We start from the raw sequence: 19,231 nt of genomic DNA on the forward strand, positions 1-19,231 counted from the left end.
TATATATATATATATATATATATATATATATATATATATATATATATAAATTGAATCGAGTTATCTTGCTTTCCAGTTAATCTGGATTAAAAAAAAGCTTTTCAACAGATCCTTTAGGAAAACATTGCAATTAGCACGTTGTTGAAAAACGTCAATGCATAAAATTTGATCTAAAGTGTGATGCTCTCAAACTTTGATGGCAGGTGCAAAAAAACAAAAAAACAAATGTGAGAATAATAAATTAAAACAATAAGCACATCTGTAAGCAGAAGCGATGCAGAATTGAAACTAAGGGAAAGGTTAGTGATTTGCCTTCACTGGACCCCAATCCACCTTCACTATTAACAACGGGAAATAACGTTCCAGAAAGGCTGACAAACGTCTGGAGTCTGCCTTTATATTTAGCTTATAGTGTGTGTGTTTATATGTGTGCTCCTAAAGAGTCATGACTATAAATAGAGCTGGCATTAGGGTGTGGGCCTGGAAAAACAAAACACTGACGTTGAAGCGCTGCTGGGCTGACGTCGTGTGGACCCGGAGCAGCCGCAGCACTCTGTTATTAGTGTGCAAGTGTGGGTGTGTGTGTTATTGAAGCCTTTTGATGGGGGCGCACCTCCGCAGACAGGTGGGATTGAATTACTTTGACTTGTTTGCTAGGCTAGGGGCCCAGTTGTGTTCATTAACTCAGACCAGAACCTTCTGCATGAGAACGCAGCAGTGTGAATAATGTGTAAATAGAAAGTCAGAGTGAATTGAAGCTGTTTTGGTGCAGCTAGAGTGCCAAGATAAAGAGTCCAATATTTAGTCTGTTTGGTAGACTGGCCTCAAAGCACTCCTCTGCTGGAAGATTAGTCTGAACAGATTGTTTATCAGATCTTCATAACAAAAGCAGGTGTTCAACAGAACTCTTGGGTTTTTAAGAGACCATCTGGCTCATTTAGTTTAATGTACCATGGATGAAACTGACTGCTTTGTCTTTGTTTTTTTGGTCTAAGAAACAAACCAGTGATATGGCTTTAAGAGGATCTCTAGCCTCAGAGATAGATTCACATTAACCATGTGATGTTTAATTCTCATATTGCACAGAAGCTGCATCTAACAGACTGGCGTCTCTTGTTTCTACTAAATGCATTGATATTTTGAAAAGCTTGGTCAACATAGCTTAAAATACAGATATTAGAGAGAAGATGCCGCATTGGCTTCTTTTTTCATTAGAAACAAAAGAAGAAAAAAGAAACAAAAGGCAATAATGCTCTCTAGATGAAAAATAAGCATTATTAAGATTTGTTTCCTCTTAAGTGTTGAATATATTTATTAATTCAGAGTACTTTTATTTTTTTATTTGACTTAATACATGCACAAGCTCTTCAAGTACAGTACTGTATGTTAAACCAGAGTGTTTCCAGTCAGTCCTCAAGGGGGTGCTGTTGTGCATGTTTTAGATTTCACTAGCATTAAGTGCATCTGAAACAAATGAACTAGTTACTAACATATGGAGGACTAATCCTGCCATAATTAAAGAGAAGAAAAGACACTTCTAAAATATAGGAGTCAGAGAGCCCTGATTTATGGTGTTATACACAAAGAGGCAAAGATGAAATTATATTCTGCATCTCTAAGAAGTCTAAAGGAGATGTGGGGTATGGTGCTAACATCTGTATGAAAATCAAAACATTAAGTCAAAGGTCACATTTTCTTTGGAGATATAAAACATCCCATTAATAATATCAAGGCATTGATTGTGGAAATATAAATACTGTAGCGTTAAAATTCATCTTCCAAACTGCCCTTTGAACAACGTCTAGACTTACAATCAGTCTGTGTTTTCACTCCAGATCACATTACATGTAAATCAAGCTCGTTTCCAAAACGCTGTCAAAAATATTTCCATCGTCTCCAGGAAACATTTTTCAAATCTTTATGTAAGAAAAAAAGCTTTGCGTCAATTGAATTTTTACATCTTTCTAGAAATGGACTACTTGTTTTTTTTTTTTTTTATAGTTTTTTTGCGTAAACTCTCCTTTTACAATCCATATTTATGTTTGTAACACACAGTAGATCAACTCCCAGTTGTTTGGGATAAAGTTTCCCAGGAGGATTTTTTTATAGCTGCATTTCCATTGTCTAAGGAAGGGTTTACTTTAGCTACAGAATTAGAGAGTCCAGTAAAGAGTAAAGGAATTCAGAGTTCAAATGTAGAAACAAATGTGTATGAAGCTGTTTGCACAAAGGAGGAGAAGGAAAAAACAAATCTGCAAAAATAAAACAAGATTCTGCAAAAAAAAATTCTGAGCAAAATATTATATTATATAAGTGCTATGAAACTACAAAGAAATTAAAGCTCCAAAATGGAGAAACATATCTGAGATCATGAATGCTGCAAGTTTAATAAGTTTAACTTTAAACAAAGAACAAATATTCTTTACAATATATCATCATATTTACATTACACCCTCAAATAAAAAGGAAAGGGAATAAAAAAGGTGAGCTTGCTGGGGGGAAAAAAAAGGAATAAAGGAAAACAATTCAACAAGCTCTGTTAAACCTTTTGTTTTTATTTATGAGTTATTTAATGTTTTATTTCCATGTTAACTTTTCAGGCTTGACGGCTTTTATGAAATAGGTGCACATATGGTTTGAACTACAGTCATGGGAAAAAGGGAAAACTTTACAACTGTTTGTACAGTCATGAAAAAAAATGGCAGCCATGTTCAGCTAATGATCTGCAAAACCATCTGCAGCTAGAATCTCAGCTAGAGCAATAGTTAAGGTAGATTGCTCCTTTGAAGAATGGGAAGGGCTTTTGTTAATGTTAACCTTAGATAACGTATGTTTCCTCTAATTTTCATGTGTCTGGGGAAAGACACAAGCTCCCTGAGTAGCTTAAGGATTACAGTGAGAAATATTAGATGTACCAATACTAAAGTTTTTAGAAAGCAAGTTACATTCAATTCCATTTTTCATTATGCTCATCCTGGCTGGGGTCACTGGGGCCTATCTCCAGCTGTCAATGGGCAAGAGGCAGGGTACACCTTGGACAGGTCACCAGTCCATCACAGGGCAACACAGAGACAAACAACCATTCACTCACACCTAAGGAGAATTTAGAGAAGCCATTTAACCTAACAGTCATGATTTTGGACTGTGGAGTACCTGGAGAGAACTCATGCATGCACAGGGAGAACATGCAAACTCCATGCAGAAAGACCCCGAGTCGGGTATCGTACCCAGAACATTCTTGAACATTCTTGCTCCAAAGCAAGATTGCTACCCTCTGCTCCACTGTGCAGCCTAGCAAGTTACATGGCTTGGTAAAAGAATAAAAGATTACAAAAGCAATCTCCATTTGTTTATTTTTAATCTAAGTAATTATTATTCTCAACTTAAAATAAAATAAATAAAATAAATAAATAAAACTTGGTCATGAGATGGGTAGCATCTTATAGGAAAGAGTCCTGCTTTGGCCAGGTTTCTGCTCTGGAAGAAATTAGACTTTATATCTTTTAGACATAACTTTTTGTTCTTATTAAAACATTGACATTTTGCACAATGAAAGTGTGCTGAAGCTTGTGATACAGCATAAACTCCGGCAACTGTTTATCTCTCCCTGTAACAATTTAATTACACAGCTTTCTACTAATAAAAATCATAAAATATTATAAGCATTACACGATTATATCTATTAATAAAAAACAACAATAAATGTCACTTGAACATGACCAAATTTGACTTAATTTAATAAAATTTTCACATCTGTCCTTCTCACCTCTCCAATAATTGTGCAAATATGCCACTTTAACAACTTTCTGAATGCTGTTTAGATACGATTCATTAACTAAATCCCCTTTGAAAATCGGCACTTGATGTTTGAAATGTAGCATAGAAATCTACAAACTGTGAGAACTCCTTTAGCTTCTCACATCTGCAGTAGAAGCCATTCAAACCGGCCCTTCCCAGTCAAACTCCAGCCGAATGGCAGCCAACTTCCCTGCAGCTCCCAGAAAAATCTCCTTCAATTTCCAGCCACTGGCCTTCTCCTGGGCGTGTATATTTTTTTTACTCTGACTCCACCCTTTCACTGAATTACAGGGTCTGACCAGGAGAAGGTGCTTCTCTTTAGATCTTAATGTCCACAAATTATGACATAAAGAATATTTTAGCACAAAGATTGATGTTTAAAAAGGAATTGTAGAGGACCAGCCAAGGACCTATCAAGGAAAGTGGGGAAATGTTGAATGGCTACTCTAACTGCTACAGCCACCATAAATGGCAATATACTGATTGACCCCTGTTTATGTTTTTGCTTCATCATGTACCTGAATTTAGCAGAGAGAGAAAGAAATTGCACGTAGCATCTCACTGAGCAGATGAGTCTTAAACTGTGTGCATGTTGGATAGTAGGGCTGTTATAGTTATTTTATAGTGACTGGGGAGCTGTCTGGGGGTTACACTGCTTTTCGTGACTGCTAGAGACAAGCAACAGCCACTAACCATGATCCTCTAGGGATAAGTGATGAGGACAATGGTTGGATCCTAAAGGATCCAAATAAAGTGAATATTGAACTAAAGTGATAAATCCAAGTATCACTTTACTTGGATTTATCACTTTAGTTGGATATTCACTTTATTTGGATTTAGTTTTTACATATGCATAGATGTACATACATATATATATATATATATATACAGAAGAGCTGCTATATGTGTATATATTTTATCTCTTTTTAATTCTTCTTCTTATTTTTTTAATCTTTATTATATTGTGTAGTTGGATGTGGGTATATATTACATAAAACTGTAACTGGAGCGTGTAACAAAAGTAATTTCCCTCTGGGATTATTAAAGTATTTCTGATTCTGATAGTCCTCATAAATCAATACCTGCAGGAGGGCATCATTATTCTTTATCATCCATGGCTTTGAAAATTTAAATCTTATTTTTTAGCTTTTGTTGTGACAAAAAGGGGCATTTCCTTTTCTTTTCAACATGTCAATGATCTTCTAAAACTTTTTAATTTGCATTTTTTTAACATATCCTCATTGATATCAATCCAAATGCAATAAAATTGACTTGTACACCACCTTCCTCCCACAGTCCAAAACCTTGTTAAAGTTTAAACTTTGTCAGAGGCTTTTCACCATCTTACCTTGCAACAGAAATGGAATAATGCAAACAGCAATGTCAAATAAAGATTAAGTTAGGCTAAAAATACAAAAAGGATTGGGTGTGTTTCCATAATTATACAAATGAAATGTGAAAAATGGATGGAATGAGGACACATTCCCACCAAATAACCTTTTTCATTGCAATAACACCTGCTTCTCTCCGCCGTCTCCGTCTGTTCTAACATTAATGACATTAGCAGGCACAATAACCACTTCATCAGTTTTATTCTTTCTGTCTTTCTCTTGAACACAGACACCAATGTCCACTTTCTCCATCCTTTATTCCAGACACCAATGTCCACTTTCTCCATCCTTTATTCCCAGACAGAAAGCCCCCACCTCATTCCAATTTTCCAATTAGTCACTGGGAAAAATCTTGTTTGACCCTAATCAGTGGAGACGGTCAGCGGAGGAGGGTAGAACAGAGTAAAGCATACAAAAAGCAGATGAGCGGACATACCTGAGTTATCTGAAAACTCTGGTAACTCCCACACCACAGCTGCCTCTGTGTTTGTAGCCTGGACTGCTGGGGGGGACCTACACCTGTCAATGAATGGAGGTTCCGTATCTGAAAATACAAATGGAACATATTTTTATCTGAACCCACAATCATCACAGAAACAAAAAAAACATTTGGTTTATTTTGATGAGTTTCCTAAAAATGTGACAAAGTGAAGCAGATTTACAGTATTGATAACAGAACGCTGCACAGTGGTCTGACTTTTTTAAGTCAGAGGGCACCGGTGGAACACATGTCTCTAATAAAAACCCACAGCGTTCCACAGCCATAACAACACATGGAAATGTTCATGGCTACCATGCTTGAGGTTTCTCCCCCCGACTGCAGTGATTACTGACTGGGGCTGACATGAGACGCCCTCGTTTTTCATTCCCTACAGAAACGAGCTCTGGCACCTGTTAGACCAGATAACTAGGGAACATCTCAATGAAACCCCATTTTTAACCTAAGAATAATACAAAAAAAAACATGTTTAAGTGTCTTGAGTTAGAGTGGAAAGGAAAAGCTGCAATTCTGATTTATGACCTTAAAAACCAGTGATTCCATAAACTAACTAAACCAAAAAGAAAACATTTATTGTAGATTTTCAGAAACACAAGAGCAAGAAGAAGACTAATTTAACTGCATAAAAGATTTTATTTTTCCACAAATTGTGGATGTCTTGCTTATATCCCACCCCCTCCTTGCAGTTAAATACCCCAGTAAAGTTACCACAGAGGCCACACAAAAAGCTCACCAATCACAGAGACTGTAAAAGAGCAGTTGGCCTGGTTCCCAGAGCGGTCGGTTGCAATGTAGGTGATGGTTTCCCTGCCAATGGGCAATAGTTGAGGCGGGTTGTACACCGGTTTCACCTGCACCATCACCTGCAGATGGAAGGGACAGGAAAATAAGAATTAACAAGTTTTAAAATAGCTTTTTCTTGTCTTATAGATAATATCTTTCAGTCTGTAACCTCTTCTTGAGAGTTGTCGGCAGCTGTTGGAACGTTCCAGCTGACGTTAGCGGTGCCACGCCGTTCGTCCGTCTCTGCAACAATATCTGCAGGACATTGGAGCTGTGGCACCTCTGTATCTGTGGACACAAAGAACAGAGAAAAAAAACAGATAAGACATTTCATCAGATTAAATCTGGCTTGACATTAAAGCCAGATGTTACATGACTTTTATCCAATTACACCAATTACATCCCAGTAATCTTACTCTGCTCTCTAATTCACAGAGGGAGTCGCTACATGAAGTCATTAACCTCTTATCTCTTGAAGTCCAACACATCATACATTCATTATTGATCATTATCCAATAAAAGATAAAGAGAAGAACCATCATTTCAACAAGACCTATCGTCAAAATAATAAGCAGGGTCCTAAATCATCGAGGGTTTCGAAATCCACTGTCTTAAACCCTTGCAGACCAGTGAATCACCGGAGACTGAAAATCCTTCATGCACATGAAAAATATTAGGTTACTGATGTTGAACTGAACATGTTTAAAGGTCAAAAGCATCATTCTTAGAGATTTCAGGATAAGCATAACACAGTGATGTTTTACTTGGGTGATAAGGTTGTCTTTTGCTGAAAAAGTTGTAGTTTGATAAAGTTTCAAAGGAAAGCTCATGCTTAAGGAGATGCAAACTTCAGGATTGTTTAGTTCGTTCACAGAAACCTGTCTAAGGAAAGGTGAATATGAGCACGAAGCTATCAAAATCTAGTTACACCTACCAGCCATAGAACCTCCAGCATAAAAAGTCTTGTATTCTTCTTTATAGCGTAAATATAAATGATATGTTTTAACCTTCAGCCTACGCTCAAAGTAATGAGAAACAAGCTCAGTACAATTAAGTTCATGCCTCCAGTAAGCAGTTAAGCTTCAAAGAGTTCAATCTCCCATCTGAAAGGGGCCATGCCTCTGGGGTTATGTAAGAGAACTGTTTTCATCTGGACCTGATGATCCATTCACTTCAGCATTTATATATGCCTTAGACCAACGCACTCAGATCCAATCTGTTTTACTTATCTTGACAACAAGGGAAGCATCTTTCAGATATCATCATCTGGATAGAAAAAGAAAAAGCATAAAAACCCAGAAAGTTCCTAGAAATTCTTGCCTTCTGCAGCTCCTCATGATAAGGTAAACTTTACAGCCCCCTCATTAGTCTTCAGAAGAATTTAGTTTTTTATGTTTGATTTTATACTTGAGGCTAAAAGGATGAAAAAAAAAAAAATAATAATAAAAAGTCCTGCCAAACTTTCCAAAACACCTTGGAATGACTCATCCCTGTTTTTCAATTCCCTGTTAGAATTACCTTTCCATTTGTTTTCATTTTATGGCACTTCTTTTTCTGTTTAATAACAGCTGTTCCCCCGTAAGCCAAGTGGTAGAAGTGGATTGAGGACATCTAGGGGGGAAATAAAAAAAAAATGTTCTGCAGCACCTGTTTCACCTGCAAGGCATGTGAAGCGCTACAGTGCATTATAATAAACTCCAGAGAGTCGTTTGGAGCCAAGAGGGGTGACATGACAGCTTGAACACGGTATAGTTTGAGTTTAAGACATTGAGGGTTGCTTATAAAAGGAGTCGATGTAGCTTACAAAGCAGGGAGAAATGAAGAAAACAGGAACGGAAAATGAACACTGTCCAAATGCCCTCTTGATTTTCATTTACAGCCTCTACTTTTTCAGCTTATTCTGTTTATTTCTTTTGTTTCTTGCTCGATAACTATTTCGGAAAGTGTCGGGGAGGTTTATTTTCTCTTTAGGGCTTTATGCAAAGCCAATAACCTTCTCCTCTGACTCCATAATAGGAGATTTCCTCAGTTGTAAAGTCTTGCTTTTTCCCAGATGAGACCCAAAGCGAGGCCTGAGGAAATGATCCCCCATTGATTTCCTGTGTGAGTCGTGCAGTCGTATTTGTTTAGGTTTTTTCCTAACTGTGGAAGCCTTGCTCTGCTATACGGTTGATCTGGTGATGGCCTGGATGTTGATTCATCTTTAGCACACCACCCCCTCTGGTAAGTTTTAAGGTTAGGCTCAAACTTATCACTAATTGATGGATTAAACTACTTGCCTTCTGCACTTTTGACTGACAGGAATCTGAGCCTTTTTTAAAACATTTTTGTTGTTCAATATATTTCAAATAAATTCTAGATAAAGTGTCTAAAACCTTACACACTTTGATGACACATATGAACCAACCAGAAACACTTTAATTAGACAGACTCTAAAATCTCCAGTCATGTAGTCATTTTCCCCTGGATGTTCAAAAAAAAAAAAAATGAGAAAAACAAGACATTATGGGACTCTGGGTGATCTGCTACCAACCTAGTCAACAGTTTACCATTTTTAAGGGGGGCTACTTTGTTAATATGACTCTTACAATTATTATTACTGGTTATGTCTTTGCTTTACACTATTTTCTTGTACTAATTATTAGAAAATGTAAGAATTTAGATTTTTATAACGTAACAAAATCACATGACTGTAGGTAGAATATTGTGCATGTAAGTGACAATAATCCAAAAATTAGTCATGGAGAAGAGAGCAGGGATCTGTTTGACGTGCTGAATCCGAGGAGGAAACCTAAAACGTTGCTGCAGTTATCGATGTTTATTGTAACTTTTTTCTGTGAAGCATTGCACAATAGATAGACTTGCAGACTTAACTAGCTTTAAACTTGCGATCAACAGAAATATTGGCACCCTGCCTTAGCCTGTCTATGTATCGAACAAACAAACAGCCCCTGAGCAGATCCAGGTGATATTCATTAGACAATCATTCAGCTCTAGACACATGCCAACACCCACTTACAGCTCCACCCACACATGCCCATACATACCTCTAACACATGCACCCTGCCCTTTGAGACAAGACAAAAATTGCATACTTGCCTCTACAGTGCATATGCTTAGTGAGTAAACAAGGAAGTAAGCAGAGGTGTGAAAAGAAAGAGGAAAAGTCCAAGTTTAAGTGTGGGAAAAAAATGCATAGATACCAATAGGGATAAAACATGATTAGCTCCCAAGATACAAAATTAATGTTGGTTTTCATTGGAGTGCAAGTTAAGGCCTCAGAGGTTGGCGGGTTAAAGGGTGCCTAAGTAAGCACTGCCAGCAGATAACAAAATCACTCAACAATCCTTGCAACATGCTGATCGTGCAAGGTGCAGAAAATCCATTTTCAGCCTTATAAAGGAGTAAGCAAACACTACCAGGATGAACACCGCCTTATATAAGCTGGAGTAAAATAAAACAAACAATTTCCTTACCTTTACAGACAGCTTTAAACATATTAGAGGTCCAGTTCCCAGAGCTCAAGCATGCCGCCTTCCTGTTTCCCTGGAGACTGTAACCTTGGCGACAGGTGAGATGACAAATGAAGCCTGGTGACACAGCTTTTCTCCTGCAGGCAGGGGGCGACAACAAGATGTCGTTCTTTGGATTCAGGATGGGGGGGCATCGAACCTCTGGGAAGGTAAAATAGGAAAAAGACACATTATTCCAATGCATGACAGAGCTTTGGTTGAATGAAAGATTTTATGCATGAAAAACAACTTTATCGGTACCAGTGTTACTTCAGAGGGCAATACATAAGGCAACAATATTGCAATACCAAAAAAGAGAATTAAAAATAATCCAGTGGACTCTGTTTCCAAGTTTGAATACGTTTCACTTCCCATCCAGGAAGCTTTTTCAATTCAAAATGTCAGGAATAGTGTTGAGTTTGAGGTTTAATACAGTAGCCCATCAAAATCTTGTTAAACCTTTTTAATTTTCTTTTTTTGGAATGACTATGACCTGGATGACTGAGAATCTTCTTCAGCAATATTGCAATAAAAATATTTGGAGGATCTCAATGTTTCCTGAGTTTCCAGATATGAGGCATGGAGATGCTGGACAACCAATGGATTACCCTACTGGAGTAGTGCTTATATCATGTGCAACCATCAATCACTTGCTCTGTGGTCCAGTTCTGACTAGAATGGCCCTCGTTGGTTCCTTTTTAGCCGTGAACAGAGATCAGAATTGTCACCCTGACATTTCTCTACCTGTGAAGCCCATTGCACAAAAGGACTACACTATGTAATTTGAAACATTTCTATCAGAGCAGGCATTAATGGTTTTAGCCATCAGAGCCAAATTTGAATTTGGGCAATCCTTCCCTGCCAACATTTCTTTCGAAAACTCTTCATTGATACTAACCTCTGCAGACCCTGAACATCCCATAAGAGTCATTTAGGCAGCTCAGTTTGGCTCATGTCAAACTTTCTACAAAGCTGGCTATTTCCCTGCTTCTAATAAATTTTTTGATACCATGTGAACCCCTCTCAGTCAAAAGTATTGGTGATCGTCTAAAAGTAGAATGTAAAATAACTGATTATAAAAGTAAAAGTGCTACTAAATTTTTTAACCTGAGCATTTAATTATAAGGCATATTACGCTTACCATCTCAGATAAAACAAAATAAAATCATATATTAGGCCTGTATTTAGGGCTGCCCACTGGGGCAGTGGGTAGCACTGCTGCCTTGCAGGAAGAAGGTTCTGGGTTCAAATCCTGGCCAGGTCTTTCTGTATGAAGTTTGCATGTTCTCCCTGAGCATGTGTGGGTTCTCTCCGGGTACTCTGGCTTCCTCCCACAGTCCAAAAACATGACTGTTGGCTAATTGGCTTCTCTAAATTCTTCTTAGGTGTGAGTGTGTGCATGAATGGTTGTCTGTCCCTGCGATGGGTGTACCCCGCCTCTTGCCCATAGACAGCTGGAGATAGGCACTAGCACCCCTCGTGACCCCGCTAGGGATAAAGCGTGTCAGAGAATGGCCTGTATTTATAAAACTGAAGCTCCTCTGAGTAATTCCTTTATAATCACATTTAAACTTGATGAATTGGGAACAAACTGCAGAACAAAAATTATAGTCAGAGTGACTTAATTAGTTTTAGTTTGTTTATATAAAGACACCTGAGCTGCTTTGATCAGCTCCAATAGCTCAATGTGAAAAACAGCTGATCCCAGACTTTTCTCTACATGCACTCTGTTCCTCTGCCTCGTTTTGGTGAAGTTAAACATATAAGAGAAACTTGATAAAAGCTTGTTTAATTTTCCAATTTGGTCCTCACAAAGCATTTAACTACCTAAGAAATAAAATATTGTCATTTACCTCTTGCAATGCATTTGCTAACCACTAGGGGTACGCGTACCCCCAGCTGGGAATCACTAACTTAAAGGTTGAAATGTTGCTAAATGCTTCCCACCCACTAGATGATAATATGGAGCAGAGATTATCGCTGCTTTTCACTTCATCTGTCAGTGGTTATATGGCTTTGTCTGATCAGATCTCTTTTGCACAGAAGAAAACCTTGGGATCCTCAAGAAAACTCCTCAGGGTTTCTTAAGGAGAGGAATGTCTGTTATTTTCCTAGACCTCTGTGACAATAGCTCAGGTCTCTGTGGCTTTTATATGATAACTGGGTCAACTTTCTCTTCTGTACTTGACTCTCTCTATGGTAAATTCAGAAAGTTCAAATTCGAACAGACTAAAATAACTCATTTTCCTCCAGTGCCAGATGAGTAGTTTCTCTTTCACCACTGCGCAAACAAACAGTAAAACAATCCAGCCAGCTGCATCAGGAGCCCACAGAGGCTCCTCGGCTGTGTTAAAAAAGTGATGACAGTTTGTTGGGCTGGATGATCGAATAAACAAGCTCCATCTCAGTCAGTACAAAGCAGCAGAGATGGAACGTATTGATAAGCGGATGCAGTTGGCTTGGGTGTTTTTTTTTAAATAGCTCACCGAGCTGGTTGGCTGGCAGTGCGTCAGTGTGAGCCTGAGCGGTGACTATGGTGGTTTGCGGCTAAAAACTCTCACACTGTCCCTTTTTTTGTGTGTTCTTGTGCCTGACCCCTGTGTTCCTTGTGGTGGGTACGAGTGTGTGCAACTATTTTAACTTAACTATCAGTTTCAGAGTGTGTGTGCAATTTCAAATACGCATGAGGTTGGTGGGAGAGAGCAGATGTATCTTCCAGCAAATAGGGGTCCAAATATACACTATGTGTTTAGCCACCGTACACGTGTGTTTACATATGTGTGTAAAACCACATGATTACGGCAGAAACATACAGATCATATGTTATTTCAGGCTCATTCGTCTGATATATTCTCTTTGAGCTTTGTGAGGCAGGCAAGTTTCACTGAGCTGTGGAAAAATAAAAGCTTAATGAGCTTATGTTTATATGTCAGGTTACAACAACAATGGGCCAAAAGTGTACGACAGCAAATAACTTAATAAATAAGTGATCAATATTACTTTAAAATAGATTAGAATAATGTTCTATTGTAAAATCAGAGAAAAACCTTTTGGCTTAAACTACTGGCCTTCACTCACATGTAAGAAATATAGGGACATAAAAGTAGAGGGGGACAGATGGAGCTAAGATACTGAGGTGGGGGTCAAACCTAGGATGGGTACACCCAGTTTTAATTGCCTATGTACAGAAAATGCTACAACCCCAAAGGTTTCAGATTTTTTCCAGAGATATATAGATAATTGTTCTGTTTTTTGTGTAACTTTCAATCTAAAACCTAACATTTACTAAAGTGTAAAGAAAAAGAAGGGGAGTGGGAGGTAATTTAGAGTAAATTCATATTAAATTAATGCTAGAAAAAAAAACCCAATATACAGACCTTTACTACCCTTCAAGCAGAGTGCATCTTTTCTTTGGCCCTGTACAAACCTGGCATTGTAAGGATCCTTGTTGACAGAAATATAATTAGACAACCTGAAGAAGACTCTTCACAGCTTGCTCTAAAATCATCCTGCAGACAACTGCACTATATTATAACCCAACTATTAAAGGTATAGTGGAGGATTTTCACAAATTCTTGAAAAGATTAGCCCTCTCACACGCAAAAATGCACATGCACAGCCCTGTACCCGCTCACGTGAAGGAACACCTATCAAATGCGTGCGAGAGCCCATTTTCTCCTCGTGCATGCCCTGTTTAAAAGTTGCTGTTTGCATCGCTCATACAAGCTTACTTTCCAAAAGAAGATTTGCATTTTTTCCACTATGTCAGACTGACCACCAGTAAGTGAAAATAGGGACGAGCATTTTGGATGGCCTTATGTACATATACTACCAGAATGATTGACAATTAAGAGGACCACTTATTTTGATGATCCACCCAGAAAAAGAACATCCTCCACTATACCTTTAACCACTAACGACACCTGAGTTCTACTTTTGTGGAGTTATTTTGGAAACAAAACTCCTTATCAACTAATTTGGGTAACTAAAAAAAAAAAGTAGTAATTCATACATGAAAAATACATAAATAAAATTGGACATTTTAGAGCTTAATGTCAGTAAAGCATCTAAATATCTGATGGTAACAGCTCTTTACTTTCTATAAACAGGAATCCTTGCATGTTCAACATTTTTTACACTACAGGGGGATTTTCTGCTCTGCATGAATGTATTTAAAAATGAAATAAAATAACCAAAACAGCCCCCTACGGAAATAAATATCAAGCTACAGAGAAAATATTGCATCAAACAAGGAATCGACTGGTCGATATGATCCTGTGTTCCTGAATATTTTATTGATGGAGAGAATTCCAACATCAAGTTTCCTAGTTTCCTAGCAGTCTCCTAGCAACTTTAACAAACTATTTTTTTTTTTTTTTTGTCTGTTCTTTGTACTGGGAGCCATCCAGGTAATAGCTGTTCTGTTAGAGAGGAGTGACATCACGTCAGTGGGTGGTCTTTTAGTGGGTCTCAGTATGGATCCCGTTCAGACTGCTACGCTGATAAAAAAAAACGTCCCAGACCACCTTCACAGTTTGCCCCTGAGGGAAACTGTTCTCGACACATTTTAGTACATTTACACCTCTGCATGGATGTCAGTGATACTTTAGTTTTGGATTGGACCTTTTAGAGGTTATAGCCTCCTTTTGACTGACAAAGCTAACAATGCTGATTTTAGTTCTTTTATTCAGGACTAAATGCGTAAAATGAAAAGCTCTACCCCAATAGAGTAAAGTTTCACTAAAGTTCTACATTTTATATCTCTATAAATTCACATTTAACCTTTTTCGAAGAGGATAATATTGCTCACATCATAAGATATATATGTTAAAGGTGTTAATAATGTACAATTCGACGCCATAAGAGCTGATTTATTTCTGAGAGGTGATAGTGAATAGTAAGGTGAAGGCTTACCCACACACCGAGGTAGAGGTCCACTCCACTGGGAGTTGGCCTGGCAGGTGAGTGTGGAGTCTCCCTCTAATCTGTAGCTTCGTTCACAGCTGACCTCACACTGTGTCCTGTAGGACACCCCGCCGTCACTGCACCGCAGGGAGCCATGCTGGGGCCGGGTGAGGGGCGGGCAGGAGCGCACTAAAAGAGTCAGAAGAAAATAAACATGAGGATCCAAACCAGGAAAAGTGAAACAAAAGCTGCTTTATTTAACCGGATTTATTGTTCAACCATTATTTATTTATTACTGAAGGCAGGAAACCTTCACTCTGTAATATAATGACGAGCACAGGAAATATACTGTTATCTTTCACAACTCACTGATAAAATCTCATGATAAAACCCACATGTAAGCTTCTCCAAGGCAACCTAAGTTTATTCCTTAAACAGAGCTTAATTTGCCACCAATGAAAGTGAAATGTAACAGATAAACCCAGATGCTGTAACTCATAACTCACAAGGGGAGTGGAATACGTCAATGAATCCTTTTGGGTTATAACTTGCAGCCTGTCTTTTAACCAACACTGTGAAAGTCCCCATAAAATAAAGGGGAAAAACGCCTAGTGTGTGTGTCTGCTCTGAGTTACGCTGAGGTCTGCTACAGGGTGTGCGGTGGGCTATTCCTCATCGCCACCCATAGACAAAAAGGCAGATCAGATGAGACCCCTCTCACCCTCAGGGCCTAACTAGCATGGAGGTCCTACAGTATGTGGCAAATAGGAGACGGACGCATACAAGCAGACATATGCACACACACTTAGAAAATATATGCGCAAAGCCACATACTATAAATCTTCCCCACACACCCTTACATATTCAGTGTCTCGGTATTTGTATGAGTCACCCTGCTGCTGCCTTTCTGCTAAAACGTGCATTTTCCTCATTAATCTCTTGACCTTTGGAGCTCCCCACTTTTTCCCCCTTCAGCTTACTGAAACTCCCCTGCTTTGCTCCTGCTTGTTTGAACTTTTACTTTTGCTCACTCCACCGTGAACTCTGTCTCTGTTTAATTGAATCCTCCCTACTTCTCTTCCTCCCGCCATCTGGCAGAGGAAAAGGTGGGATCCCCAGGAAATGTTAAAACATCCCAATGTCTAATAAAATAGGAGTATTAAAGTCAGAGCTGCATGCATAGAAAATACTGCAATGCTTTAACATATTTAGACAACTACACAGGATATGCATTAAGGGAAGAGTCTCCAATTGGCACCACTCTCCTGCCACTGTCCTGCATCCCTTCTCTGAAAAGGCTCAAATCAGATGGTTAAATTACCCCTTCCATTAAGTGTGGAAAAAGCCTGCTAATGATAGAGTTGGAGCACAGATGCATCTAGAAGCTGGAGTTGGAGAACCCTGCAATAATGTCAACTGAGGTCTGTGAGACAAAACTACTGAACTGGTGATCATTGCAGGCTTCTCTCATTCATCCATTATCTATATTTGCTTAACTTCTAGGAGCTGTTAAGGACTCACACTGACACACATGGGATTCACACCTAAGGGTTTCTTAAAGTTAGCAATAAACCTAATATGTATGTCATTGAACAGCGGGAGAAAAATGGAGCATCTGTGCAAAAGCTAAACCGCTGTTTAGCCAAAGGGATAGCATGTCTGATAGCAGGTTGATTTTATTTTACTTCTACTCCTTACATTATTTTGCAATTATCTCTACTTTATACTCCTTAAAAAAAACAAAAAAAAAGAAAATCTTTTTAATTTCTTTTAAGATCATATCCGTTATTGTCTGTTGGTGTAAAAAAAAAAACAACATCCAGACTCGTTGGACTCGGGACTGCACCAACTTCTTGTTCACTACATACAGTACCAAAATAGTTTTATGTCAATATGATGCAAAATAAAATTTTACACTGTGACCATTAGTTATAAAACTAAGAAAATTAACTATAACAAAGTTATCATCCAGAAATGAAGAAAAATGGTCCTTTAATAAGTTTAATAGTTCAAAGCATCTGTCCTTGACATTTTTCTCCTGCGTTACTATAACTTTTTACTTTAGGTAGTTTTAAAAATAGTACTTTTACACTTTTACTTGAGAAAAAAAAAAGCTTAAGTTGAAACTATTTCTACAAAAGTGTTTTTAAACAGTAGGATTTATACTTCTACTTGGGTAATAATATTAATACTTTTGACACCTCTGCTGGTAAGCAGTGTTTGAAAATCAAAGAGCTATATCTTCCAACACTACTACAAAGGGAACTTGTCTTAGCTTTCAAAAAGAGAGAACATGTGCAATTAAATAAATATATACAATATAATTACTTTATCCTGATGTAAAAGAACAAAACTAGAGTTCTGTTTTTAGGTTTAAACACCCAAAACAACCAAACAAACTATTAAACCTTTACAAGAAAAAACAAACATTTTATTGGCTAGAATTGAGCCAGGAAAGTTCTTTACACTTTAATAAAATTAAGCTAACTTTAAACAACAAAGCACAGTCAAATCATCAATAACCAGACTAAAAGAAAAACATACCATGAGTCCAATCAGGTTGCACATAATTCAGCCAGTTGGCAGAACTGTTGCCAGAAACATTTTGTGACGCTTTAATAAATCTCCTTTCTTTATCATTTTGTCAGTTACTTTGAAGCTTTTAGATGAAATGTTCTACTATCCCCAAAATGATATAATAATTCTGACAGATCAAGATTTACAAATATTTCCATCCAACCATAACATCATTCACATTAGAAAGTATGCTTTGGTATTTGCATTTTAACAAAAAAAAAAAAAAAGGCATTTTGTAAACTATTCCCACCCTTCTACCCTTATTTAAAATAAACAGAACAGTCATCTCTGACATTACAGTTTTTAAATACAATTTATAGTTCCCTTTTTTATTCAACATTGATCTTTGGTAACAAGCTCCAAGTCGTTGAGACTGGAAGGCCACCTTGCCATCACCCTAATCTTTAGCTCTCTACATAGATTCTCTAGCAGAGTCAGCACAAAACCCTGTCTTGGCTGCTCCAGAAACTTTATTTTTACTGAAAGTCAGAGAAAACATGTCTTTCATGTTCAATGTCTACTTTAAATCTGCTGGATGTATTGATAATTTTAAGGCTAAAATACACAACTTTTTATTGCCTAAAGCAGAAGCTTAAAATACTGAAAACACTGCAAGTCAGTGATGCAGTCTTCTGGGTTTCCTTAGAAAGAAACCTTTTCTGGTGCGATGTAAATAAACCAGATTTAATCAAAGAGGCTGCATCAACTTTTCCACTTCCTGAATAGCACTATGGTCCATTGAATAACCTTTCAGATAGAATGATGGTTCCTACAAGGGCTAAATGTGAAGGCTTTCCTTTTAAAAATGGCACCAATGAGCGTGCAGGTAGCACAGTGATTAGTGCGCATGACCCATGTACGAGGCCCTAGTCCGGTACTCGGTTCGAGTACAACCTGTGGTCCTTTGCCGGATGTCTCTCCCCTTCTCTCATACCCCCTTTCCTGTCAGCCTACTGTTGAAAAAATGAGCCACTAGTGCTGTGAAAAAAAAAAAAAAAAGACACCAAAGATCTGCCCCTTACCTCTGCAGCTAGCAGGTGATCCTGACCAGGTGCCGTCAGCCTGACACAGTCTGATGCCAGTTCCATGGAGCTCGAAACCAGGCTGACAGCGAACTCCACAGGCTGCCTCAAAGTGGTTGTTACAAACATTCTGGACAAAGAAGCCATTTTCTGGAGGACTCAGTGCCGGGCAGTATACCACTAAAAGAAAGAGGGAGAGCAGAGTTAAAACATCAGCCTAATGGGGATGACACAACATAATGAAAAAGTGTGTGCTTAATAAAATTTAAATAATCCACATTTGATTAAAGAGAGTTTGCTTCAAGAAATATAAAAACACTTTACAAATGACTCCAAGTCATTACATCTTATTTACCTTGAGGGAGGAAGGGAAAACAAAGTGGAGTGTCTGAAACTGCTGATAAATAGACCTCGATTTTAGAAGAAAAATCAAGCAGAAAGTCTCGAGCTCATTCTTCCATTGATAAATATTAAGGATGCAGTTTCAAAGATATGGTATGATGAGTGGGAAGCCTTTCTATTCAAGCTTCTATATCAATGTTCTTATGCTTTAATATATTAGTTATACTTGCACAATTTGCACATCTGTGCTGTTGCTACTATTTCTATAAAAAATTCTATTTTATACATTTTCTGTAACTGTACAGTATTTGTACTTGTTTTAACCTTTTTCTGCTGTTTCTATCTATCTATCTATCTATCTATCTATCTATCTATCTATCTATCTATCTATCTATCTATCTA

The 19,231-nt window shown here is 37.9% G+C and overlaps 1 protein-coding gene across 2 annotated transcripts in view; it reads right to left on the reverse strand.

Moving 5' to 3' along the window:
* svep1 (sushi, von Willebrand factor type A, EGF and pentraxin domain containing 1) overlaps positions 1-19,231 on the reverse strand; it is a 116,559-nt gene that overhangs the window by 34,777 nt on the left and 62,551 nt on the right. For both annotated transcript variants that reach the window (XM_015403312.1, XM_015403311.1), the window contains exons 5-10: positions 18,488-18,667; positions 14,898-15,077; positions 9,948-10,145; positions 6,641-6,759; positions 6,422-6,551; positions 5,626-5,733 (exon numbers count right to left, since the gene is read on the reverse strand). In XM_015403312.1, coding sequence (XP_015258798.1) covers positions 5,626-5,733; positions 6,422-6,551; positions 6,641-6,759; positions 9,948-10,145; positions 14,898-15,077; positions 18,488-18,667 — 915 coding nt within the window. The remainder of the gene's footprint in view (positions 1-5,625; positions 5,734-6,421; positions 6,552-6,640; positions 6,760-9,947; positions 10,146-14,897; positions 15,078-18,487; positions 18,668-19,231) is intronic.

The sequence above is a fragment of the Cyprinodon variegatus genome, unplaced genomic scaffold (assembly GCF_000732505.1).
Source record: "Cyprinodon variegatus isolate N-32 unplaced genomic scaffold, C_variegatus-1.0 Scaffold1479, whole genome shotgun sequence".
NCBI classification, from domain to species: domain Eukaryota; kingdom Metazoa; phylum Chordata; class Actinopteri; order Cyprinodontiformes; family Cyprinodontidae; genus Cyprinodon; species Cyprinodon variegatus.